The sequence below is a fragment of the Mchenga conophoros genome, linkage group LG23, assembly GCF_057382185.1.
Source record: "Mchenga conophoros isolate Kocher_MC1m ecotype Shallow Benthic linkage group LG23, M_conophoros_male_GT1.1, whole genome shotgun sequence".
NCBI lineage: Eukaryota > Metazoa > Chordata > Actinopteri > Cichliformes > Cichlidae > Mchenga > Mchenga conophoros.
The window spans coordinates 20,907,711-20,933,833 of record NC_140547.1 but is presented as its reverse complement, the minus strand read 5'-3'; the positions used below and the strand labels follow the sequence as shown (position 1 = coordinate 20,933,833).

Genomic DNA, 26,123 nt, shown 5'->3' with positions numbered 1-26,123 from the left:
AGGTCAACCACTTTCTTGTGACAGCAGCAGCTGTTCAGACCTGACCGGCACGCGCTGCTCAGAGGTCTGCTGGAACAACATGTGGAGCTCCTGAAGAGTTCAAAGTTGTGAGTTTTGAAGTTTCCAGCATGGTAAAGGTCAGGATGAATCAGCTTGTGGGAGACCAGACAGGCCCGCTCATGTCCCCGCTGCAGCTCTCCGTCTACTGGCGCCTCGCTCTAATCTTCTTCTTCACGGCTTTCCTCTTTTTTCTGGACATTTTCACCACCGCTGTGGTCGCTGAGACATGTCGCCATGGCAATGATACTGGCACGTTTGCTTCGTGGCTTGAAAAGTTGGCACCGAACAAGGAGGAAAACCAATCAGCGCTCAGCAAGGTTTTAAAGGACGACGCCGATTGGAGGACAGAGAGCGGGATCCGAGACGTGAGTGAAGATTATTTTCATTGAGAGGTCTGAAGTTGTAACACAGTCATGAATACTGTGATGGTGCAACACCTGGGGATATTTTTAAGTGCGTGTTTCTTATTCCCTTTACTGTTATAGTTATCTCATGGTTTAAAGTGTAGGCCTAAATATAGTTTCAGACACATTAGAAATGAACTGTAATGAAATGAAAAACGTGCAATTAATAAACTTTAGATTTTCTAGTTATATAACTTTCAGTTTTTGACACCACTGAAAGGCCAGCTTGGGGCCTCTTTCACCAAACATTGTTTCAACATTAAATGATCGGTTTAAAGTCTCAGCCAACATGCTAACTGGACAGTAATCTGCATTACATAACAGCAACTCTAGAGATTAACATGGTGTTAATGATCAACTTGAAGCTGTTAATGAACCATTTCTGAGGGTAAAGTAAAAAAAGCTAATTTTCTGTAAATCGTCTGTCATTAATCGTAACTGAATTTAGCCATGCTTAGCATAAGCACGTGTTGTAATCTTTTTAACTCGTTATAGACATTTGTAGTCATGTCTGGACCTCTATCTAGGAAATCCAAGAAAGGTTTCAGTATTTTTCAAGCACAGAATCAAAAATTTGCTAGTTCCGTCTTCCAAATGCACCTGTTCAACTGCTTATTAAAGCAAATTTCTGATCAACCAGTGGCAGCAACTCAATGCATTTACGCATGTAGACATGGTCCAGACAACTTGCTGGGCCAGCACCAAACTATGCATCACAATCGAAAAGAAAGGGTGATTTAAGTGAATTTGAATGTGGTTGTTGTGTTGTGCTCTTCTGGGATTTTCCCCCTCAACCATTTCTAGGCTTTACAGAGAATGGTCTGAAAAACACTGCAGTTTTCTAGGTGAAGAGGAAGATCTTGGAATGTACAGCATGTAGGTGCATTCCTGAATATGTTAGAAGTCACAAATTCTGAGTTTGCAATTGGAATTTTTTTTATGAAATGCCCCTTTAACTTGCATTTCCCACTCGGAAATCCAAAGCAGACCAACATACCACGGATTACTAACCCGGCTGAATAGGGCTGTGCGATATGACCAAAATCTCATATCCTGATAAGGCATTTATCGTCCTGATAACGATATAAATCACAAAAATGTAACATTCTCTGTAAATTCTGTGAATCTCGGGCAGCTCGACTTGCGTGAAGTGTTTCCAGCTGGGCGTCGTGTACCTAGAGTCCAGTGTTTTAACCGATGCATGAAACTATACATTTTAGACATAAGTTTTAACGGCTGCCGTTTTCTTTGTGAGTATTATTACACAGCGTGCTGCGGGGAAAAGCCTGTTCTAACGTTTGAGTCTAAGGTTTATTTTTTAGCACCTGACGGCTCTTTTTTGCTTTTCATCAGTAAATATTCTGCATCTTCCACGTGATTCAGTTTATTTTGAAAAGTCTCAACAGGATAAAAGGATTTTTGATTCAGTTCTTATTCAACTAGTAAAACACATCCAAACACATCCAAACTGATTATGGCCAAGTTAATAAACCCCCACAGCTACACATACACGTCATGTCTCTCATTGTAAACAGAAAAGTTAATCTTTGTGAAACTGGTTTCATTGCATCTTATATTTTGGTTCTCTGAGTGTATTCTGGACTTGAACATCTATATTTGCCTGTGTGTGTGTGTGTGTGTGTGTGTGTGTGTGTGTGTGTGTGTGTGTGTGTGTGTGTGTGTGTGTGTGTGTGTGTGTCAGTCAGTGTGTGGTTGGACAGACTGGTTGTCTTATGGTCAGATGCTCTTCATGACTGGTCTGCTGCTGGGATCTCTGTTTGGAGGAGCCATATCTGACCGGTACAACACAACACTTGACAGTCTGTAATACACTACTGGTCAAAAGTTTGGACCTTATATTTTAGATTCCTCAAAGTAGCTACCCTTTGCTTTATTGACAGCGCTGCAAACCCTTGGCTTTCTGTCAATAAGCTTCATGATGTAGTCACACTTCACAGGTGTGCCTTGTCAGGGTTCATTTGTGGAATTTATTGCCTTCTTAATGAGGTTGGTACCATCAGTGTTGTGTAGAAGTCAGGTTGGTACACAACTGGCAGCCTAATTTGACAACTGTTAGCATTCATATTATGGTAAGAACCAATCAGCTAAGTAAAGCGAAACAACAGTCGATCATCACTTACTAAAGGTCAGTGGGTCCAAAAATTTGCTAAAACTTTAAATGTGCTTTGCAAAAGCCATCAAGCGCTACAATGAAACTGGCTTACATGAGGACCGCCCCAAGAAAGCTGCTGAGGTTAAATTCATCCAAGTCACCAGCCTCAGAAATCACAAGTTAACAGCACCTGTGTAAGGGCTATTTGACCAAGAAGAGAGTGATGGAGTGCTACACCAGTTGGCATGGCCTCCACAGTCACTTGATCTAAACCCAATAGAGATGGTATGGGATGAGGTGGACCGCAGAATGAAGGCAAAAGGGCCAACAAATGCTCAGCATCTCTGGGAACTCCTTCAAGACTGTTGGAAAACCATTTCAGGTGACTAACTCATGAAGTTCATCAAGAGAATGCCAAGAGTGTGCAAAGTGGTAATCAAAGCAAAGGTGGGCTATTTTGAAGAATCTAAACTATAAAACATGTTTTGAGTTATTTCACACGTCTTTGTTCACTACATAATTCCATACGTGTTTATTCATAGTTTGACGCCTTCAGTGAGAATCTACAATGTAAATAGTCATGAAAATAAAGAAAAAACATAAAAAATTAGAAGGTGTGTCCAAACTTTTGACTTGTAGTGTATATGTCAAGTTTAAGTTAAAACAAACATTAGTCATCACTCATCTTCAAACAAGAAAAATCTCGCTGATGGTTTCTGTGCAGGTACGGAAAGCGTCCAGTACTGCTGATTTCCATGTGCGTGCACGCCGTGTGTGGCCTCGTTCCTGCTGTCTTTCCTCAACCACTCCTCTTCCTTATTCTTCGCTGCCTGACTGGAATCTGCTGCTGCTGCATCAACATCTGCGCCTTCAGTTTAGGTAACACAAGAAACCTAAAAGCATGATTAAAATGTCGTATCACAGATCTACTTTCATCCCGTTATATTGAGCTGTGGTCTTCATTGGACATTTTCTGACCATTAATAAGTTAATTAAAGAAAGTCAGTTAAATGTATGAGTATCCAACTTCAAAATGTTTTTAGAAGTGTCTCACAAAGTATGTTGGGGAGCCTGCAGTGTTTTGTGCGAGCTGGAAGGTGGTTCGTTATCAGACAGCTCTCAGTGGGCTTTGGGTCACTGGCTGGATGGTGACTTTAATTGGACCGTGGTGGGACATACTTACATAAGGCTGATAAAAAGCACGTGTTCCAGATAAAGCCATCTTGACCAGGTTGAGGCCTAATGAAGCAGGATTGCTTCCAGCAGCTTCCTAACCTTTGACCCCTACAGTGTTATGTGCAGACTGGAGGAAGCAGTCTATTCCTTCAGCTTTGATTTAATTTAGCAGCTAGCCTTTACATAGTAAGTCATGGACCCAAAGTGTAGGAAGACTCAGGGTCTTATAATTTAGCTAATTCAATATTTATTGTATTTATTGTATTATATTTCTATCCATTGCTTCAGCATTTATTGTCAGTTCTGACCTCCCAGCCCATTGTTCCTTCAGTGGGCTGGTTTCAGTCATTATGCAAATGTACTGTTTATAAGTTTGGGGAACCTGCAGTCAGCTGAGACTGAAGAAGTCACTTGGATGAGTGACGAAACGTTTCTCCCACAAAATGCTACGTCCAGATGAACAGAATCAACTTTTGGAGGGGTACCTTTAACACCTTTTCTTTTTGAAATGATCACATTTTGTAAGTGGTGTTGTGGGTCAAAGAAACAAATACACACAGACAGAGATTTGGTTTATTATTCATTGTTTATTATTATTATCAGTTAATTTTATCTAACTCTAATTACCTTAGCTAACTAAGGTAAGTCATTATGTTTAAAGATGACTCTATGGAGACTTTTTATTATAGATTTATTATCTTTTTCCTTATGCATGTTATCTGACAGTGCTGTGTGCTAAAGATGAGTTTTAAATTATGAGATAAATGTATGTATATTTAAGTTGGCCAATCAGAAGGAAGTGGGCATTTAGGGACTGGAGCTAAAACAGTTGGGCTTCAGCAAGGTTCAGTATAACATAAAGAAGGGTAGTTTTTAAATAATAAATCAGGTAAAGCTACTCTAATAAATCTTAGAAGCTTTGGAGAGCAAGTTCACATTGAAGATAGCACTGAAACCTGCAGAATTTAAATTGTAGACTGTTTTAAACTGTTTGCGTTGCAGCAGTGGAGTGGACTCCCCCTGATTCTCGGCTGTGGCCGCCGGCTTTCCTGCCATTCTGCTTCAGCCTGGGGACAATGGGTGGAGCTCCTTTGGCCTGGCTCAACCCTACCTGGACACGTCTGCACCTGTCACTGGCTCTGCCTCAGATCATTTGTCTGCCACTCTACCTGTAGGCCAACACACCTGTTCACCTGTGGTAGCCTCATTTAGACCGTTAATAAAGGAAGCAATAACAGTTTTTCTCCTTCAAGTTCAATCCCAGAGTCTCCCCGATGGCTGTTGTTAAAGAAGAGGACAGATATCCTGGACCGTTACCGGAGCAACAGCCCTGCAGATAACCAGCGCTTGGACCTGGTAAACAAACATTTGCCTCATTTCAAATCATAAATGTCTTGTGTTAACAAGTAGGATTATTCCTTATTATAACCCAGCTCCTCTTTGTGTTAGTTTGATAATGTTTAACTGCAAGATAGAAAGAAACAGATGGTCTTCTAAAATAAGTTGGAAAATGGTCAACAATAGATGGAAAGGTTATGTAATGAGAAAGGTGCATTAAAACTTCTGCCGTCACTCTTTACGATGCTCTTAAAAGAACATCTCAAGGAAACTAACTCTATCAGAGGTAAACTGGAGAGGGGTCGACCACTGTTTATGAATTCTGTCATCTGTGGTCTGTAAAAAGGCTGTAGAGCTTTGGTGTCTATGACGTCTTGTAGCACTAATGTGCAGGAACACTGCTTAAAACCATTGTTTGATGGATTGAGGCTGACCTGACAACCACCCTCTGGTCTGACCAGAATCTGAGATTCTCTTTGGAAATTATGGTCTTCTGGGACCATACTGCTTATTATCAGCACACAGTTTAAATCACTGATGATAGGGGAGTGAGTGGGTGGGTGGGGGTGTTAGTATCACATGACAGCTGTCTGAATGACAGCCTGAACATGCTGTCATTCAGACATGCCTATTTGAGCAAAGGCCTTGCTTTCTTCAGGAAGACAAAACCACATCGTACTCGTACTCCAGCAGCGAAGAGTCCAGATGTTAAACTAGCTGAACCCTGAAAACATTTGAAGAATTTTTCTACTGAAAACTACAAAAAACAACAGGCTCCAAACTCATGCAGGGGGGAAAAAATTGCAGCTGCTTTTCGGCACAGCTATTACATAACAGGGGATTCAGTGTGGTGAAAAACATTCCCTGTATCAGCATTTTTGAATGTGTTGGCATCAGAAACACAGACTAACAAATCGATTGTTCTCATGGGAGTTTTTTCTTTCAAACATTAGGTCAAAAAACAAACAAACAGTTTTGAATCAACAGCTGGATCATTTGTAAGTGCTTCCAAGCTGATAGCCACCGAATCAGTGATTTTTGTACAGTAACTTAAAATTCAAAAATTTACAGCTGGTTCAGTCTGGATCAGGTGGGATATATATATATATTAGGGGTGCAACGATACACAAAATTCACGGTTCGGTTCGGTTCGATACTTTGGTGTCACGGTTCGATATTTTTTCGATACAAAAAAATGTTCATGCATTTTTAATTTGTCATTTATTAAAATTATAAATATATATTTTAACTCAAAAGTACAGTTTTTAAATTTAACCCTAACCCTTGTGCATGTTTTTTATTTTGACAGCGAATGCACACCTGCGGACCACTTATGTGCAGCCCTGGTTATTTAGCTCGTCATATTGCAGCCACAGAAATTATTTTGTCCATGAAACCATAAAGCTGCACTTTCTTTTTGCCTTATAGTCTGATTTGTCATAACTTCTCCGTTTTGTGGTAAGCTTTTCTTTGGCTGTCACTTCTTCACCCTGACCTGTCTTATTTGGCTCAGCAGAACTGAAATGCTTTTACACACGCACTCACATAATTTCAGCGATTCTCTGCGCGATCAACCTCTCACATGTTTAAGCTGCGGGAGATTTCACTTGTCATGTTTCCATAGTAAGCTAACGATTAATAAGACGATGTCAGAGGAATTGGTGCACAAATTATCATCACTCACAGATCAGTGCTGTCGCTCTCTATACACAGTTCGCACGATTGCAAAGTGAAAGCAAAAAAACAAGCGCAAATTCAAACGCGACTTCAATATGTCACATATTGACAGTGGCTCACCGATGCCAATGACATAATTACCCAGCTACATTTCTGAAAGAATGCAAAAGCATTGACATATATTTTTCCTTCCTACAATAGCCCGACGGGCAGGGCAGAGATAGATTTTGGTAGCCCGTCTGAAAAAAATCGCTAGCTCCGGGACGTCGGGCTAGCGATATTGCAAGCCCTGTATCTGATTGAGGAATCACTCATCTTTGGAAAAGAGAGTTTATTACAGAGAAATGGCTCTTTCCAAAATAAAAGCTATACTATCCGCTATCTTCTGGGCTATATTCTCAGCAGCATAAGGAGAATCATGTGCTAACAGCTGTCTAAATGACTCGGCTAAAGTTAGTAGCATGCTTGCTTTTTTTTGTCTGCTTCCACTTGTCTTTGCACTAGGATGATGTCGGCGTAAATGTGCAGTCATATTCGTTGTGTTCCCGCTAGTGCTTTCAGGTTAATCTCGTTGAAATGACCTTAACGCCACAACACGGCAAATCTCCGTTAACGAGCTACCGCCGATCGCCCCGTGCATGGGGCTAGACGGCCAACACGTTAACGAGCTAACTGCGCTAACATACTAGTTCACACCAATGTAATTGAGCATTGCATGGCACATCCAACATACTGTTTTACTTTAGTCCATGACTCGCTTACCTTCAGGGTCATACGTCACATGAAAACCAAAATAATTCCAAACGCCAGATCTGAATGAGAGTGGGGGAGGTCCATGTTAAAAGGAGAGCTTAACTTCTGTCTCGCTAGCTTGCCCTGCGCTCTTCCTTCTGACTATGCTGTCTGTGTTGAGCGCTCAGTGGATCTGCGCTGGACAGTGCAGCCTAGGCGGAGTAGTCGAACACAGATTCACTGAGCGCTCAACACAGACAGCATCGTCAGAAGGAAAATTGATAAAATAAATTACAAATGTTGTATTGTTCGATACATATGCGTACCGAACCGAAAGCACTGTATCGAACGGTTCAATATCGATACGAATATCGTTGCACCCCTAATATATATGTGTGTATATGAATAAACATATATAAAATAATCCAGCTGTGTTTGTGTGCAGCTGTTGGACTCCGCCTGGTCAGACTTGCAGAAAGCCACCGAAGCTCAGAGAGAAGACCCTGTGACTGGAGATCATGCCTCCAGTGACATAATCCACTTGAAGCACCCAACTGTCCTGATGCGATTGTTTGTCATGAGCTGTGTGAGGTACCTACTGCACACGCTCCATATGGGACACAGCCCTTTATAACAAAGATAAATAAACATATGAATATTTTCACATCAAATTATTAGATTTAAAGTCACAATATTTGGATAATTATATCTCATATTAAATATATGAGATAAAATTATTAACTATTTGTAATATAGTTGTATAATAGAAGGCAATTAACCAATTAACGTGGTACGACAAAATGCCCGTGTAACGAAATCCGTTTGCGAAATGTGTTTCGCTGTTCCACGTGAAAGACGTATTGTTGTTGCAGTGCGCTATTTCGTGTGCTTTTTGTTTGCAATTAGCATTTTGTTCATTCATAATGGGGCCGGCATGAGGCATAAATATGAGTGAGTTTAAAAAAATGTTAAAAAAAATATCATTGCACAGTGTACATACTGTACGTACATTAATTAACGTAAATGTAAGTTTTAGTTTTTAGTGTTTAGAATTAAATTCCATACCGTTATTTACATGTACACGTACGTATGTGTGCATGCAAACGTATGCTTTCTTCAGCCTCCACCAAGAACTTTGTCTTCAGCCAGCATCGCCTCACTCAAAAGGCGAAGGAAAAAGGTGCTTCGACTTACGAAAATTTTGACTTACAAAAGAAACGAATTAATTTCGTAAGTCGGGGTTCCACTGTATATATATGTATGTGTGTGGATGGATGGATGGATGGATGGATAGATAGATAGATAGATGAATCTTTTAGTATTGCATGCAGAATAATTTGTAAAACTGGAATAAGGGAGTTTAAGGAACGAGAATAGACTGTTCTCAATAAGTCTGAGCCTCCTCTTGTTTGTGGCCAAAGGTAACAGGGCTATATAATACATAAACAACCGGTGTGAAGTAACAGCATTTCGTCATCAGGGAGCTTTGGTTTGTGTGAGTTATAACACCAGGCACACAGGAACCTTAAGCTGATATCATTAAAAGTCCTACACTTGAGTGAGTGTTTGATGGATAAAAGGCTGCTGAGGGTAAATTTGTATTTACTAATTTCTATTTATACGGAAAACTGTGAAACAAAATGGAGGAAGTGTAATACTCTGTGTGCAGTACAACCAAACTGTGGTTAAGTTTGAGCAACAAAAAAACCCCTTCAATATGCTGAGTTAAACTTTTACAGGTTTATGTCAAACAAACCTTAATCAGAAACGTTGTCACAGTTTTGTTTTAAAATTCATCATTGTTTAAAGTGTTCACTTACAAGTCCAGAGGAAACCTTGATAGATAAATAAATAAATTAATAAATTAATTAATTAATTAACAAGTTGAACGTGAAATAAAAAAAGAAGAAAATTCACAAAACAAAATACTGGTAAAATAAATACAATAAAATAAATAAATAAGGTGAAATAAATAAAATAAATGCAAATCCATCAAACAAAATAAAGGAAAATAAAATAAAAGGAAAATAAATAATAATAAAAATGCAAAAATTAAAATTCACAAAACAAAATATTGGTAAATTAAAAACATAATAAAATAAATGAATAAATACATAAATAAATGTCCTGTCATCCTCCAGTGCGGCATCAGCTTTGACATACTATGGAATTTGTTTGAACATCGGCTCATTCGGTGTTGGCGTTTACTCCGCCCAGTTCTTTTCCGGGCTATCAGAAGCTCCCTGCTTGCTTGTCCCATTGGTTCGTCTGGGACGCCGGCCAATGAGCATGCTCGCTCTGTTCCTCAGTGGAGCTGCCTGCTTCGTGTCGTTACTCCTGTCCAGGTACAATGGTGAGTCCTCCGCATTTTCAGTATTTTAGGTTAGTTCATAATCACTTTTAAGAGACATTAAATATTAAATTAAATTAAACTAAAATGAACACAACATTAAATAAAAACATTAGAAAAGCATCTGTTCTTAGGATTCTATTCTTGAACGCCACAATAGGAGACTGTGTTAAAAGCTCTTGATGACAGTTGCTCTTTGTCCCAGGCAGTCGATTTATTTAATCTATTTAATCAATATTTTTAGTGGGAGAAAATACTGGTATTTAATATTGGTAGAAAAAACATAACATTAGTGGGAGTAGGTGGAATCATTCTATATGCAGTTTGCAGCCTCCAATCAAATCTGACCACCATCTCTGAGACTGGTACTCTGATGCAGGTACGCCGATGCTGGTTATGAGTCTGGCTCTGTTGGGGAAACTCTGCGTCCTGGCTGCCATCTTTATCTCCACTCTGTACAGCATTGAACTGTTCCCCACTGTGGTCAGGTAGAAAACAACACAACACTCTTTAATGCAGGTTTTCCACAAGCAGACATTCCTCTAATGTTCACTTGAGCCTGGCTTCAAACTTAAAATGTCCAGATTTACTGCAAAATAAACATGTTTATAACCTGTTTAATTTACCTCTTTCTAACAGCCTTATGGGGGTGGAGGTACATGTCTTATAACGCTTGTATTAAAAATTTGCTGTTTTTTAAAAATAGGGGCGTGGCCTCTTTGACTGACAAGTAGGTAAAGACACAGACAGCTGTAACTGCTAGCTGTCTGCTAAACTTCACTTAAGCTAAGCAGTCTCTGGACTGGACCCCTGGACCAAGGATGGATCAAGGATGGTAACCGGTTCTGCTGTTACAAAGTGTTTGTGTTATGAGCCACGGCAGATGTTGTCCTTACCAAAGCGAAAATATCAGTCAGATTATAGTTTTCTGTTTTTTGGCAATTTGGTTACTAAATAGTTGTGAACTGAAATCTACCCATCATCTTTTTCACGTACACAGACGAGCAGTTTCTGGAAACGAAACATCAGTTTAACAACATGTATCTTCTGTATGAAACTTCTCTTTTGTTGCATGGTGAACCAAGGGCACCATAAACCCCGTCCAGTTGTACACATTAGTTAGCCTATAGAGGTATGATTTAACTTGAAAGCAAAAGTTGTAAGGTTGGTTTACTCTCATTAAGCATATATTTCCACACCATCTGCTTCTTACTTCCAATACTTAGTTGAGCGATTTGTTTATGTATGATCTTCTAGCTGATATTGAAGTCTTGCAAATTTAATTGGTCCTATTGGTTTTTGAGCTACTTTTCATCTGAGATTAGATGTTGAGATGTCGGGGCAATTAAACAGCATAGCAGAAATCTTCTCTAGCCATTGTTCAATAAGAGTATATATTTTTTTGTTTTTAAATCCAGGCAACGCTGTTTATCACTGGTCAACCTGTCTTTCCGGCTCGGTTGCCTGGTCAACACCCTCGTCCCCGCAAACCCTGACGGAGCAATCTCCTTGGCTGCTATGGTTATCTACAGCAGTGGACCAATCATATGCTGTGGACTGTGCCTGCTGCTGCCGGAAACCAGTGGTGTCCCACTTCCTGACTCTGTGGCGGACTGCAACAGGCAGCTACAGCCCCACCAACCTGCCATGGATGCGCTCTGGAGGACAGAGTGAGTTTTGGTCGTTTTGGTGGCAATAACTTTCTTTAACGTTCTTATTTTTTTAAGTAGTTTACAAAAACTAGTAATAATGGCTGTAAAACCCAGAGATGTACATTTGTTTTTCAGAAAAACAGCTACATTTGTAAAATACAAAGAAATATAAAGAAATAAAATATATGACATCACATGTGAGTTGCCTGGCTCGTTCACAGCATCTCCTGCTGTGTGATTTTTCAGGACACTGGTGAGCAGCCAAACCAGCAAAGTGGAAACGTTCCCTGTGGAGAAAGACAGCACAATTTCAGCACTGCTGATATGAATGCAGCCGGCAGCTTTCAGTTACTGCTTTGATATTAATTAGACCAAAAACAAACATGAGTTCATGTTAGAGAAACTTCATACCTTGAAAACACCAGCCGGCAGGTTGAAATTATTCCCTCTTAGAGGATGTTGGAGGATTTCCAAGACTTGAAAGGCAGTGTGTTTTATTCTTATGCTGTTTTTTTTTCCTATTTGTTACCACTTTGCGTTTTTATTATTGTGAAAATAAATTGAACCAAATGCTGATTTCCTTTTATGTTTGTTAATCAGCAGTTTTGGGTTCATTCATTGTTTTATGAGTGAAAAAAGACATTTTAAGTTAGAGTTTTGAAATAAGTATGCTTGAGCCAGTGCTGTGCATAATCATAATCTCTATTTAATGAGAATCGTTTAGATTTGGTTTTTACAGGGATTTCTCTGACTCTTTTAACAATGTTACAAACTGTAAATGACAACATCCAGAAAAACTCATCCATCTCTTTATTTCATTCTTATCCTGTTTTTGTACTCAATTAAGGGGAAAAAAGGACATATTTGAAAAATGGTCATATTTAGTGGTTTCCTTGTTCTCTTTTTGTTAGCTTTATGTAGCGTTTCCAGTCTTTTTTTTTGCCACTATCCCAGTTTTACATGTTGTCTGATTTTGAGTTTGATACTTACAATATATTTATGGCCAAAGACCACAAATATATGCTTGTATACACAAAAAGACAATACTTAGTTCCACACTACCAAGTGTACAAATGCAGGTTTGAGCTTCCACTAATGGATTCTGCTGCATCCCATTGGGCCATTGAGTACCATAGATGTGCCGAGTACACAAACTGTAGTAACTAGTTGTTGTTACAAGTATATTCTCTATGTTATCCACTATTCCAGGAGATGCCACTATTTTCCCATGTTTCATTTGTTGGTCCTGTCCCAGACATGTGAATGTCACATGCTTTGTAGGAACACATTTTGGTTTGCTTGGAGTTTTCTCAAAGAAACAAAGAGAGACAGAAGCAGGGTGTTATGAAGTGGAAACAATAAACAGCTGAAATGTGAAGCTGCCAATAAAGTTTAAAATAAAAAATAAAAAAGCTGTTTCATGTTAAAGGAGCCACAAGGGTAACAAGTAGGTTTAGAGTATCTTCATCATCTCTAGTATCAGTTTCTCTTAGATTTAAAACTAAAAACAGACAAAAACAACAAAAATGTTGATTTCAGATGTAATTAAATGTTTTTAACAACTGCAGGTATGTTACAGTATTGTGCCTTTGTTGTGGGTGTTAATCTTTAAATGTGTTTTTTTTAAATAAATTTGTGCAAATATAATATAATTGACCATAACAGGAGCAGACACTATGACACTATGTATTATTATACACAGTAACAAAATCATAATAGTAAAAATTATTGTATTACTGTAAACAAGTTTGTGATAAAAAAAATAAATATTGTTTTTACTTTGATGTCATTGACAATGACTTTAAATAAATGTGACTATTTGTGATGATGTGAGGGATTTCAGTAATGTAATGTTTTTCTGTGAGATTAAGCAGGAAATATTCAAATGTCAGCCCAGTTAGCTTTTTAAAAAAAATTTCTGTTGTTCTCTCTGCATAAAAACAAGCGCATATTTTAGAACACATAAGGTTTATTAACATTTGCATAGGATCCAAACAGTACATTGTACTGCAGCTATGAAAAAGCCCCCCCCAAAAAAGAATACCCACCCACACCACAATTATTAATCTGAAGACATTGTTAAGATTAAAACATTAGCAGATCCCTAAACTCATACTTTAAATGTCATTTTAAAAAAGTGCAAAGTGAAGAAAAACAAAATATTTAAACTGATATGCATATATTAAACTCCTTAAAAATTCCTTCATCCACCTTGTAACCCGCTCCATTTAACATTATTACAACATCATGCATAACCATATTTACATGCAGAAAAAAAAAAAGAACAAGCGTGCAGCAAAGTCAGTATAACCATCTCCACGATAATTGTAACACATTGACTTAAAGAGCTAAAGAAAGTGCCTAACAGTTGGTGTTGAAATTTACAGCCCCTTAAAGTTCCCTGATCACAGCAGCTGACAGTTAAATTTCAACTTTTTGTTCAATTTTTAGACTTTACAGCAGTTTTGGTGGTGCCACTGATCTTAAAATATCAAGACTTTAAACTATAAAAGAAACTAAACTAAACTAAAAGAAAAACAAACAAACAAACAAATGCTTCTGTTGGCAGCCAGCCTTTAGGCAACCAGCCTAAAGTTCCCAATCAATTTCAAACTAAATGTAAATAATAATAATTATGATGATGAAACTAATAATCACAATAATAATGGAATAGTTGATTTCATTTAATCCAAGTGGTTGTCTTTTTGTGATTCAAATTTGTACCAAGAAACAACCAAACAGTGGTACTTCAATATTAAATGTGAAACATTTGAAATGGTTAAAAATGCCAGTTAAAATATTTTTGTGAAATATGTCAAAATGTATTTTGTCTGACAAATGTTTCAAAATTTCCAATATTACATTTACTATGTGAAAAACCGAAGGATTATTAATTCATTTACAAGTATATTCATGCAGTGGAGTGTTTACGCCTAACAGAACAACCACGTTCCAAACTCATTTTACCCAATATTGGTTCTTTCAGATGTTTTTCTGTCAGACACCCAGAGAGTAGTATCAATATGTAACAAAGTTTGCAGGAAAGATCCCAACCCGACCATCTTCCAGTTGCCCCTCCCACCAATCATACTGGGAGTCTGTCTTCGTGATGACAGTGATACGGTCGCCTGGAACAAAGCTGAGGTCACCTGGCTGCTCCCCTGCAAAGGGATGTGTCGCTGTGACAACCATCAGCCCAGTGGCTCCACCCTCTGATGATCCCCAATCTACAATTAACAAAAACAAAACAAACATTTGACAAAAGCAGATTTAATTTACTGCAAATTCACTGTTTAACATAGGTCTGATATATTTATGTTGTACAATTCAGAATATTAATATTTATTTACAATAACACATAGAAAACAGATGTTGAAACTGAGACATTTTACTATTTCATGAAAAAAAGCTACTTTTGAATTAGTTACGAAAGAAATAGTAAGGGTTACTAAAAAAAAAAAAACAGCTGGAGGCACATTTTTCATCTAATTAGATCATGAGAAAATCTCATTCTCTAAATTACATAAAAACATCAAAAGCTTAAGAGAATCTGGGAAAAAATTAAGGGACAAGGCTGAAAATCAATATTGGATGCCTATGATCTTCAGGCCCTCAGGTGGCAGTGCTGTCATGGAAATCACTGCAAGGACTAAGGAACACTCACTGTGCCATCCACAAATCTGAACATAATCCATGTCTTGTCTAGACCAAAGTTAAATTAAAGGGGATCGAGGCAGAGTAGAAAACTGTTTTGTGGTCAGACGAATCCAAATTTGAAATTCTTGAAATTCTAGTATATGGGCACTACAACCTGGGAACTTAAGAGAACTTTGATAAACAGGCTCCTTATCACTATTTAGTCCAAGAGGTATGGGGGTACATGAGTGCCTTTGGAACCGGCAACTTGCACATGTGGAAAGGCACCATCAGTGCTGAAGGTATCTAAAAGTTTTAAAGCAACATATATTTTTACACATTTTATCTAGACAATGCTAAACCTTGGGGGAAAAAAAGACTCAGCACTACTGAGCAGCTAGAATCTTCTACCAGGCAATACATTGCCACAATTCCTAGTTTTATGGACTACTGTTAAATGAAGAGGTGCTGCCATCAAATATAAAATGTGCTTATGTTTTTTTTTTTTTCAGTTTAAACATTTGATGTGTTTTTTATGCTTTATTGTGAATAAAATATGGGTTTATGAAATTTGCAGATCATTTCATTTGACTTTTATTTAAATTTTGCACAGCACCTCAACTTTCTTGTTAACTAGACTAATTTTTTGTGTGAGATGTGTCAAATATTCATACCGTTCATCTGAGAGTTTCTGGAGGCAAACTTACCTGAAAGAGAAACAAAACATCAATTTGAGTCACGGCTAATGAATCTGGAGAAAATTAATCTACAGCTGTGAAAACATTAATAAAAATAAGTTCTCAAACAAGAAATATGAAAGACTAATGCTCTTTTTCCATCTTCCTCCATTAAAATTTATTCATTAGTGTTTAAATAAAGAGCTTATTTAAAATAAATAGCGCTGCAGTTTAAGTTGCAGATATGTGCTGTGAACACTAGAGAGAGCTGCAGCCCCAAAGTTGATAACAATATATTAATGTGTTTATCACTGCACAAGCAATCATACTGACTTACATTAATTTGCTGAAGACTCACTGACCTTAAACCACGTCTTCACCATAAAATTAATCATTTACCTTGGAGGACTCTTTTATCAACACAAAGGGGTCAGGTCCCCGCAACGTACCTGTTTGAACAGGTGTGTGTCGCCGAAGTATGCACACGCACATACGTACATACACAAAACACTAGGATTATTAATGGGTTTTGGTACTGGCTGCATCAAGGTCGTGGGTTAATAACAGACTTGAATACACGGTGTGCCATGTGACCACATGAAGATACAAAACAAGGTAAATACAAATGGGAGACAAAATGACTGAAAACGATGCTAAACAACCACATGGAGAGTTGACAAACTGAAAGAAAAGGGATACAAAATGAGCACGAACAACTTTTGTTCTTTTTGTTTTGCATCAGTTTAACCATTTCTCGAGCAAAAAAACCCCAGGATGTTGTTAAGCCGTCCATTACAACCACAATGCCGTGCTAAACAATTATGAAGGGACACAAACTGACCACAGAAACACAATACGGCCACAAAAGGCATGGAAATCTGCCTGAAATGGGACGCAAAATGGTTTAAAACAAAATGACAACAAAAAGGATAAAAAAAAAGAAAAAGAAAAATGACAAATTCTGACTATAATAAGATGCAAGCAAAAACCCAAAGAAAAGAAAAATATGTTTGTACTAATTGGTTGATTTGAATTCTCCAGACCCAAAACCAGTTACTAACATGGGCAACAAAACCAAGTCAGAGGCCTCTGAGTTTGAAAGTGAGCTCAAGGAGTCACAGCGGTCCTCACAAAATGACAATGAAAGAAAAAAAAAAAAAAAAAAAAGAATAGCTGGTAAGGAGTAAATAATGAAAGTTAATGTAAAACTCACTTGAGGTTTCAGATTTATAGACAGAGACACTTGGGTAGAGAGTGTTTTTAGTCCTTACTCCAGCTCCTGTACTCAGACACATAGATGCAAAAACACACAGACACACACCCCATTACAGACAATTTCGTCCATAAATTAATAGCACCTGAACAGTTGTATTTCTGAGCTTTACCGGCACTGGCTGCTGACACCTCGGAGTAGCTTGGTGGCTTTGACTGGATCGGAGCTGGTGGTCTGGCTGGGCGAACGGATGACTGGAGACAAACACAAATGTACACTTTATGTACTGCATATTAGATAAAGGCAAAAAATAAATAAATTAAAAAAAAAAAAAAATCACATGACATTCAGTATAACAGTCACTGAGCTACACTTAATTTGTGTCTCCATTGTTTGTTTGTTAGGCAAATGCATAAACCACTACACTATTGAACCACTATGTAAAAAATAAAGCACAGTAATTGTCAGGGTACTTTAGATGGATGCTAAACTGCATACTGCCTCTATTCCAACAGCATGGCTTTGTATTAGAAAAATCTGTGTGCTGAACTGAGCTGCCTGCACTCACCTACCCTTTAGTGAGCACACTGGAAACTATTTAGGGCATCATTTGAAACCATCCTCACTTCACACATAGCTGCCTTTCCTTTTTGAGTTAAGCTTTTGGTTTGCGTACCCTAGTTTGCAAGTTCTTGCTTGTCCAGTCGGTGGTGTAGGCCTCAGTGTAGACATCTAGGATGTGGTAGAGGTCATAGCACTCTGACGGCGGTTCCACATCACCATTCAAAATGGCAGATGCGCGGATGTCTTGGGAGTAGAATCTGCAACAACACTACTGGATTAAAGACAAGCACTTGTTTGGAAAAGAGAGAACTAGTTAAACTTCTGACATGCAGCAGATTGATTCGTGTTTTTTCCCCCATACTTGCGGTTGGTTTCTTTGCGTTCAATGAGGCAGGATCCCTCCAGAGAAATACCTGCAAACAAACCTCTGGACCTGCAGTAGGTGTACACAGCTGCAGTACTCCGCAGAGCCACATCAGCCTCCACGTTCCTAACAAGCAGAATTTATTCTATTGATCAAACTGGCAAAGGTGAAGTTTAAATGGTCAAGTAAAATTTCAGAATTTGAAAACATTAACACCTAATGACCGGTTAATTAGCACTAGTGATATGTTTCACAGAACATGATCCTGGGTCCTATGCTCTTTTTAATTTTAAAAACATTTTTTCTGCACAAAAATAAATAAATAAATGTTTTTCCAAGCACAGATTTGTTTTACTGGATGAAAAAAAACAAAAACAAACAAGAAATAAATAAAAACAAAAACCAAACAAACCAAGCTGCAAGTTGGTTCATAACTACCCCCCCCCCCCCCCCCAAAAAAAAACAAAAAAACAAAAAACACAATCAAATAGCAAAATAAAAAAAAACTGCAAAACTTGCTTCAATGACCAATAAATCTGTGTTCCAGCTTTTGTGAGTGAAGCTATAGCTTTTTATTGGCTGTTATGACTATTTAGCAGTTTGTACCTCTGTAATGTAGCTTGCTAGTACAGTTAGCTGGTGCTAGTTGATACCTTAGCTTTTCAATCTCTCATCCAAAGATGGCCACTTCTGGCTACAAAACCCCAGCATAGTATAGGGGAATGAATTTATATATATACATATATTTATATATATACACATATATATATATATATATATATATATATATATATATATATATATATATATAAAAATCACAGTCCTTGGTTTCTCCAAGGACCTGCAGTCTTCTTTAGGTTTATTTCCTGCTGTGTCTGTAAAACTATAGCTGGTTGCGGGTTATTCAATCACTGTGTATGTGACTAATTTCATAGTACCATATACACTGACACATAAACTAACTATAACAACTGACCATCTTCTTCAAACTAATTCAGCTCTGGCTACCATTTGTTGTCTGTCTGTAACATTTATTGAGAATGAACCGACTGACATGTAACTCGCCACGCCCACAAACACCTGCCAATACATGAGCACCAAAACCGGTTAACCCACCCTGAAACCACCTTATTCTAAAATTAACCTCAACATCTTAATTGGCCTCTCAAGTAAATCACGGGTGATTTTTTTCCCCCACCTCAGACAGTTTGGCTATCTGCTTCAGGCCTCAAAACACAAACTGTCATTAAATGTCTCATAAATCTCTAAGCAGAATAGGACAATCAAACCTAAGCTGTAATTTACATAAACAGAAAGCATTCAAGGCAATTAAAAGACAGACAGACAGATTGTGTTAGGAGAGGTGGGGAGTAGACTCACCTTCCAACAGGTCCCACGGCGACAGTGGCGTTCCCGCCAAGCGTCAAGTTCCCACCCTTTGTGAAGGCTTCGACGGCCCTCCGGTAATTCAAGATGATCACCAAGTCTGACACCTGAGGGGGGACCAGAAAATTAGCTTTTACTTCTGCTTTCCAAAAAGGGATGTGGTGCATTAAAGGACAAATTGACATCTCAGTGATGCAAACCGCTGCATTCACAACCTTTAAAAACACTACTGATACATTTATGACAATTATTGTGAACCCCTAAATTCAACACAAATACAAATGTTTCGTCTTGGAACGCAAATCAGAAATCAAATAAATAAAATTATAAGATTTAGGATTATACCTCCACCCCGATTTCGAAGCCTCCACCCAGACCAGCGATGCCAATAGCTGAAGGTGCTGACCAGCCTGCAGACACAAAAACACACAGAATAAAGCTCAAGCATGGATAATATTTATGGCTGAAGCCAGGATGGATTATTCACACTGCTGGTGCCAGTGTTTTCAGATGTGGTGAACTGCTCCTTTAATGTGAAAATCCAGAAAACCAACAAAAGAGCCTGAAGAAGAAGAGCAGGGGTGGTGGCACCACTCAGTAAGGCCCGTGTGACCCTCGGTGGGTTCTGGCACCACAGCAAACTCAAACACCGCCGGACCAGTTCACTGACATCAAACGCTTGATGTGTCAGATGACTACAGCACACTCCCAACACTGCAGGGAGGCCTGGTTTTTAACCGCAGGAGCCCAAAATGTCACAAGACAAAACAAAACAACAAAAGGATTATTGAGAGACTCAGGAAGATCAAAAACAGCAAAAACTGAACCAAATAAGAAGAAAAAACAGGACAACAGGCAAACAGCAGCAAATCACAAGAATTGCTTCGTAGACTGCGGCTAAATCCATGATTAAAAAACAGCTATTATTTCCTCCTCCAACATGACACCTCTGCTGTTGAACTCTCTTTACCTTACTAATAAAGAGTACAGACTTTCTAGAACACATAAAAAAAAAATGTGTACTCATCTTATACTTTGTGACAATCAAATAACAGAGGAATAATAATTCAGTCACTCAGATCAATCATGCAGATAAATTCCAGAAGCAACATGTTTCTACAAACATACAAAGACTTTACTTGGAAGGGTAATAAAAGTATACTACTGTCAAAATGCCATCTACAATTGATTACAATCTTTTTTTTTTTGAAGTTCAGTTGCTTTGTACAACTGTTACATCACACAGACACATGCTAAGAGATAAGAGCATATAAATTCCAAGAATTCCACTACAGTTTTAGCACAGAGTTCTTGGACTGTCCTCGTAGTACTGCACAGCAAGTAATTTTCCTCAGATATTTGGATTCGAAATGCCCCCAAAAGGTGCCAACAGTACAAACATAGACCAGGGTTTAATTGGACTCCAATTAGCTAACATGAAGCCTAGCAGACAGCTAGTAGCTACAGCCACTGTGCCACTCTCAATCTTTCAAAGAACATAATGGCATAAAATGTGAACTTTAAGCCTTTATACAATTTAAACTGGTGATTTTATAATTCACAGCACTAAAATTGTATAAAGGGGGGAATTAGCTATAAAAACCAAATCTACTTTTTGAAGCAAGCTGTAAAAATGTTAAATTCTGTTGTAAAATGTCTTCAATTTCTCCAGACTTTTGGTGCTTATATCCTTCAGACAAATACAAGCTTGCAAAACCATATTTATTTTGTGTAGAAAAACAAACTGTTATATCCACAAGTAAAAACAAACAATAGAGGACTCAGAATCGTGCTTTGCGGAACACCATGCTAGTACTGCTGATGCCTCAATCGCATTTAATTTTTTTTTCTGGAATAGCTTAATTTCTCAGGACTGGAGTTTGATGCTTGTGAGTGAATCATTTTATTTGTCAATGAGGCTGAAGTGCTGGTTGGAAGGAGCAAAACAATTGTGGCTTGATCGAGCACGGCTTTGTTCTATCTGACAGATGAAAAAAAGAAAGACAACATAAGTCTCCACATATTTTGGCATCTGGTGACTTACCTGAGCAGCCTTCTTAATTAAAGTTTATATTTTTTGAAACACACCGACAGTTGCCTGTGCAAAATTCCAAACCTTTACAGAGCATGGAAGGAGTGGTGATCTTACGTTTGTCAGGAAGCCTGGCGATTACTACTCCGCTGCCTCCTCTGGCTGTGATCATGAAGCCTGCCTTGATGACAGAGATGATGGCCAGACCCTCAGCCTTAGCTATTACGTGAGCTACAACAAAAATATGGTAGAGTACACACTTTTAGCTACACTACAGTAAAATACTTCACATTTTAAAATATATTAGAAAACCCAAGTATTTAAAGAGCACTGGACTAGCCCTCAGTATATAAAGCTGACAATATGACAGGTTGTTACCGGGGATGAGTTTGTCTGGCCCATTTCTGCTGGAGATCTCGGTGAAGTCTCTCAGGATCTTGGCAGCTTTCTTGGCCTCAGACTTCAGGTTGGATGGGATTGGGTTACTCACTGCAAACACCCAAATTACATGGCTCATTAAAGGCATCAGCAGCTCATTCAAAGCTGCCCCCTTCCACCCTACCTTCCTCAACAGCTTGAAAAGTTATCATCCTGGCAACAAACCGAAGAGTAACATTCATCAATGAGCTCACTGTTCACTTTAATTGATCGTATCTTATCTCCATCTGCAGCAAACAAACTTCCCATTACGCTTTCACTGTGAGGCTCAAAAGCTCATTTATGCTGATAACTGGCACGTTATTTTAAGGGACATGTTTACTTATTAGAAAAAAAAAACAATCATTTTGCTCAAGGCTGAAACGAGCTGAAGAGGAACATTCAGTCCAGAACAAGAAGAAATAAGGACAGATATGAGCTTTTCTGTGACATAAAAGGAATTCCCTTTTTACGCAGCTTCCTGGCCAATAACTAATCCATTAGTGTAATGTCAGCAACACTTATGTGCATATCCAAATAAATTTCCATTAAGGAGGACTACCCAATTAATGCACTGAATATTTTTTTGCCCCTACTTTCTATATTTGGATTTATTTACCTTAAAATAGAAAACAGACAAAACTTCTGTAACTGCAGTGGTAAAAGCAAATTTTGTTTTTTAGAAACTTTTGCCAATACAAACAAATTTTTTAGAACATAAATATTTGTGTAGTTAAACCCTCTAATTTTTACATTTGTGTGTAACATTTATAAAATGTGATTTTCACAATATCAAAATTAAGTCTATTATTTAAATATATAAATTTTAAACTACTAAATTTGTTCACAGACAAAAAAAAAGAGAACATATCTGAAATATAAAGAGATTTAAATAAAAACAATATTAATAATTTTTTCTAGTATTTAAAGAGATTTAAAACAAGTCTTAAAACTTATTACTCTTAAAACATTAAAGTCTAAAATATATTAAGTATGAAATAAAATATAATATATATATTTATATAAAATAAAATATAATAATATAAAATATAATTTCATTCTTTTCCAGAAAGAATTAAATGAATCATTCACACACATATATCATTATGATCGTGTTTTATTCTCTACCAAGTCATGGGGATTCTTTGAACTCTTATTTGAAAACAGCAGCTCAGTGTTCACATTTAAAAAATATATTTTTAAAAGTTAATACCAGAAAATGAATTTGTATTTCTGCTTTTGAAAACAGTAAGAGATTAATTTTCTTCCCATTTTCTCTGTATTTGATTTTTAAGATTAGATGACTCTTCTTCAGGTCACATGTCATAAGACTTTCCAGGAAATCTCTGCAGTGAGAGTCAGAGAGCTGTGACCAGTCTGCCGACATGCTAAAATGCACTCCTGCTGCAGCAGCAAATTCCTGACACATGACACAGCCTGAACAGCACATCCAAACGTGCCGCTGACCAACAACACGCCAACATGGCCAAGTGCTCCTGCAGCATCGCCTAGACTCCATCACAGCCTGCAGCACTGATGGAGAAAACACTGACTCCGAGAAACCGCCCAATCCTCCATTCTGAACGTGAATCCAGTGGCTTCAGTTAGACTCCACAGGGCTAGCACTGAGGTGGTGTTAGTTATAGCCATCTTTCAGACAGAATCTACCTGTGTATGGAAGTTCTATTGCTCTTTTTAGACAATTCTAGTCAATCATGCAAGTTTAATTAGTGTCTAAGGAGGTTGAAACATTCCTTTATGTTCTAGTTGTTGGTCAGAAGTTCTGGTAATTAGACTGTGATCATCTACATAGAAGTTTGACTCATCTTTGGAGCGGTTATACAGGATTTTAATTGTTTTTTTGGTTGGCTATGGGTGTTCCTTATGCCTGCAACAATGTTCCTTTGGACTTTAAGATGGTACAGTTTGTTAAAGAGATGTCTAAATAGGTCACTAGGGAGGGTTCCAAAGTCACTGCATGTCAACTGATGATCTGTGATTTCCCTGTGATTTGCTCATAAAAACGTTGAAGGGGTAATTTCAAGTCTTTTCAAGCCTTTCAATTGAGCTATTTTTTAAATAGCTATATCTAGAGAACTATTTAACCTATGTCATTCAAATTTTTAATCAAAATATTTATTACTATGACCTCAGGAATATGGCATTTTGAAAATGTAGCTGAAGTCCAACATAAAATTCTGAGACCTTGGATTAGTATATGGCTTACAGGAAGCTTAAATTCCACCATGTGTGTCATGAACTAGATCGTGTTATATATAAATTTATCATATTTTAATAGGTTCTGCATTACTTTTGATATACTTGACAAAAAAAATAGCAAAACAACAGCTTTGTAATTAAGTTTAGTTTTGGTGTTATTTATAATGGTCATTGCAACATTTATCCACAAACCTATCTAGTGAGATAGGTTTGTGGATTAGCTTGATTAATACAATGAGAGGCTACAGTTACCACAAGTGGGCGTAGGTATACAAGGAGCATGACATCACAACTGCTCACAACAACAAGGTAAATAGCTTAATGTGAACACGATGGTTTGATGTAGGATAGTAAAACACAGTTATGATGGTCAAGCTGGGAATGTTTCTTGGTTTGGTCAGTTCTCTGGCTGTTCTTGATGATGGAGTTCCTCTTAGTAGTTTCTAGTGGTTTATGGTTTTGATCCATGCTATAGTCATCAGACAGGATTAACTTGTCTTGGTTAGTTAGTCATTAATAAGAACAGTCAGATTTTTGGCAGAAGTCCTTTAGGTTTTAGTTATTTAGGAGCTGGGTTGTCTTTAAAGAGGTTTTAGATGTAAATGAGGAGCTTTTGCTAGAAATTAGCACAGATTTCTTGCTTCTGTTACCTCCACAACGAAGTGCTGATTATTTTTCATAAGATTCTGGTCACATATGACTAGGTCCAATGGCAATAAACTAGTATAATTAATCTTATTAATTTCAGACGTAACATAAACCCAGCAGCACAGAGAAGCAGTCACTCACAGCTGATTAACAGCTAACGATAGCCCATTAACACTAATTAGATGTCACAGATTCTCCACAACATGAGCAACCCTACCCAACCCAATCTAACCCTATGGCCAAGGCCAAAATAGGCAGCATGTAAGTTTAATTATTTATATATATATATATATATATATATATATATATATATATATATATATATGGAAAAATATCTTTAAAAAAAACAAAAACCCGAACAAACTGTCAGATGTCTTGTAAAGTATTTTTTTTTTGTGTACACATATTTTAATAAACAAATATTTATTCCCCTAACCCACATATCCCTCTGCCCGTGACCCTCTGGGGGGTCCTACTCTTCAGTTTGGGAGCCAGAAAAAATAAAACTGCCGTTTATAAGGGAGTAAACATTAAACTGTAAGAACGTTTCCTGGTAAAACTGGTCTTCTTTTACTAAACATAACCCTGTAGGTGTCCAGGTAGAGCAGACAGGTAGAACAGACCGGAAACAGCAGGCACACACATAAAACAACTCCTTGTGTACTTAAATTACTTTTTTATCTTTAACTTACTTTTTTTCCCTTGTTTCTTCTCTGTCAGTTTGACTGACGACAGGTAAGCAGTACAAGCCTCTTCACTTCACTTCCGCTTCACCTGACGCTTCTCACAGCCGGAAACTGCGCGCGCAAAAACTACGTAAAGGAGAAGCTCTAAGCGGAGGCACGTGGTTAGGTGAGGGCAGTTGGAACTGTGTCGGTTTGCTGTGTGAAGGCTGGTGCTCTCTATCAACTAGGCGCGCTCTCGCGTGTCTGCAAGGTAGCTCGACCGGGCGGCTTTTCCCCTGATTTCAGACTCTCAGGTGCGCGGTTAATGTGGAGGCTTTTAATTTGGTACTCAGATGTTTTTTGTTTCTCAGGTATATTGATATCTGACAGTAAAAATACTGCATCCAGATAATGAGTTTTACCTCTGGTAGTTGCACATTGAATTGATTGATTGTATATATTATTACAATATCTAAAAAAAAGTCTATATATATAAATATACTGAAGATATTAAAAAATATGTTATTTTTATCAATAATAAACAATAAAAATGTAATAAAAGTGTCCATTGATATATAAAGCATCCATCCATCCATTCGCTTCCGCTTATCCTCTGGAGTCTATCCCAGCTGTCATAGGGCGAGAGGCAGGGTACGCCCTGGGCAGGTCGCCAGTCTGTCGCAGGGCTAACACACAGGGACAGACAACCATTCACACTCACATTCACTCCCGCATTCACACCTATGGACAATTTAGATTTTAAAACTTTTTTTAAAAGTATTTAAATAAAAAAAAGTAT

At 37.9% G+C, this 26,123-nt stretch overlaps 2 protein-coding genes across 4 annotated transcripts; one reads left to right on the top strand and one right to left on the bottom strand.

Moving 5' to 3' along the window:
* Window positions 1-128: 128 nt before the first annotated feature.
* LOC146547147 (solute carrier family 22 member 6) lies at window positions 129-12,078 on the top strand. 2 transcript variants are annotated; one of them, XM_085265893.1, is made up of 10 exons: window positions 129-425; window positions 2,167-2,264; window positions 3,302-3,456; window positions 4,759-4,924; window positions 5,007-5,109; window positions 7,946-8,091; window positions 9,642-9,853; window positions 10,230-10,338; window positions 11,269-11,520; window positions 11,749-12,078. In XM_085265893.1, exons 1-10 carry the CDS (start codon window positions 129-131, stop codon window positions 11,828-11,830), a joined length of 1,620 nt encoding a protein of 539 aa, XP_085122019.1. In that variant the 3' UTR covers window positions 11,831-12,078. The 2 variants fall into 2 exon arrangements, with proteins under 2 accessions (XP_085122019.1, XP_085122018.1); XM_085265892.1 differs by having other exon boundaries at window positions 4,756-4,924.
* A 1,447-nt stretch (window positions 12,079-13,525) lies between these two features.
* Window positions 13,526-25,579, bottom strand: sh3yl1 (SH3 and SYLF domain containing 1). Of its 2 annotated transcripts, XM_085265910.1 has the most exons (11): window positions 25,352-25,578; window positions 21,753-21,863; window positions 21,492-21,605; window positions 19,688-19,752; window positions 19,337-19,449; window positions 17,954-18,082; window positions 17,705-17,849; window positions 17,201-17,282; window positions 17,029-17,094; window positions 15,813-15,845; window positions 13,526-14,729 (listed from the first exon to the last, which is right to left on the bottom strand). In XM_085265910.1, coding segments are annotated over exons 1-11 (1,068 nt in total). In that variant the 5' UTR covers window positions 25,353-25,578; the 3' UTR covers window positions 13,526-14,520. The 2 variants fall into 2 exon arrangements, with proteins under 2 accessions (XP_085122036.1, XP_085122037.1); XM_085265911.1 differs by lacking the exon at window positions 17,029-17,094 and having other exon boundaries at window positions 13,641-14,729; window positions 17,174-17,282; window positions 25,352-25,579.
* Window positions 25,580-26,123: the final 544 nt, after the last annotated feature.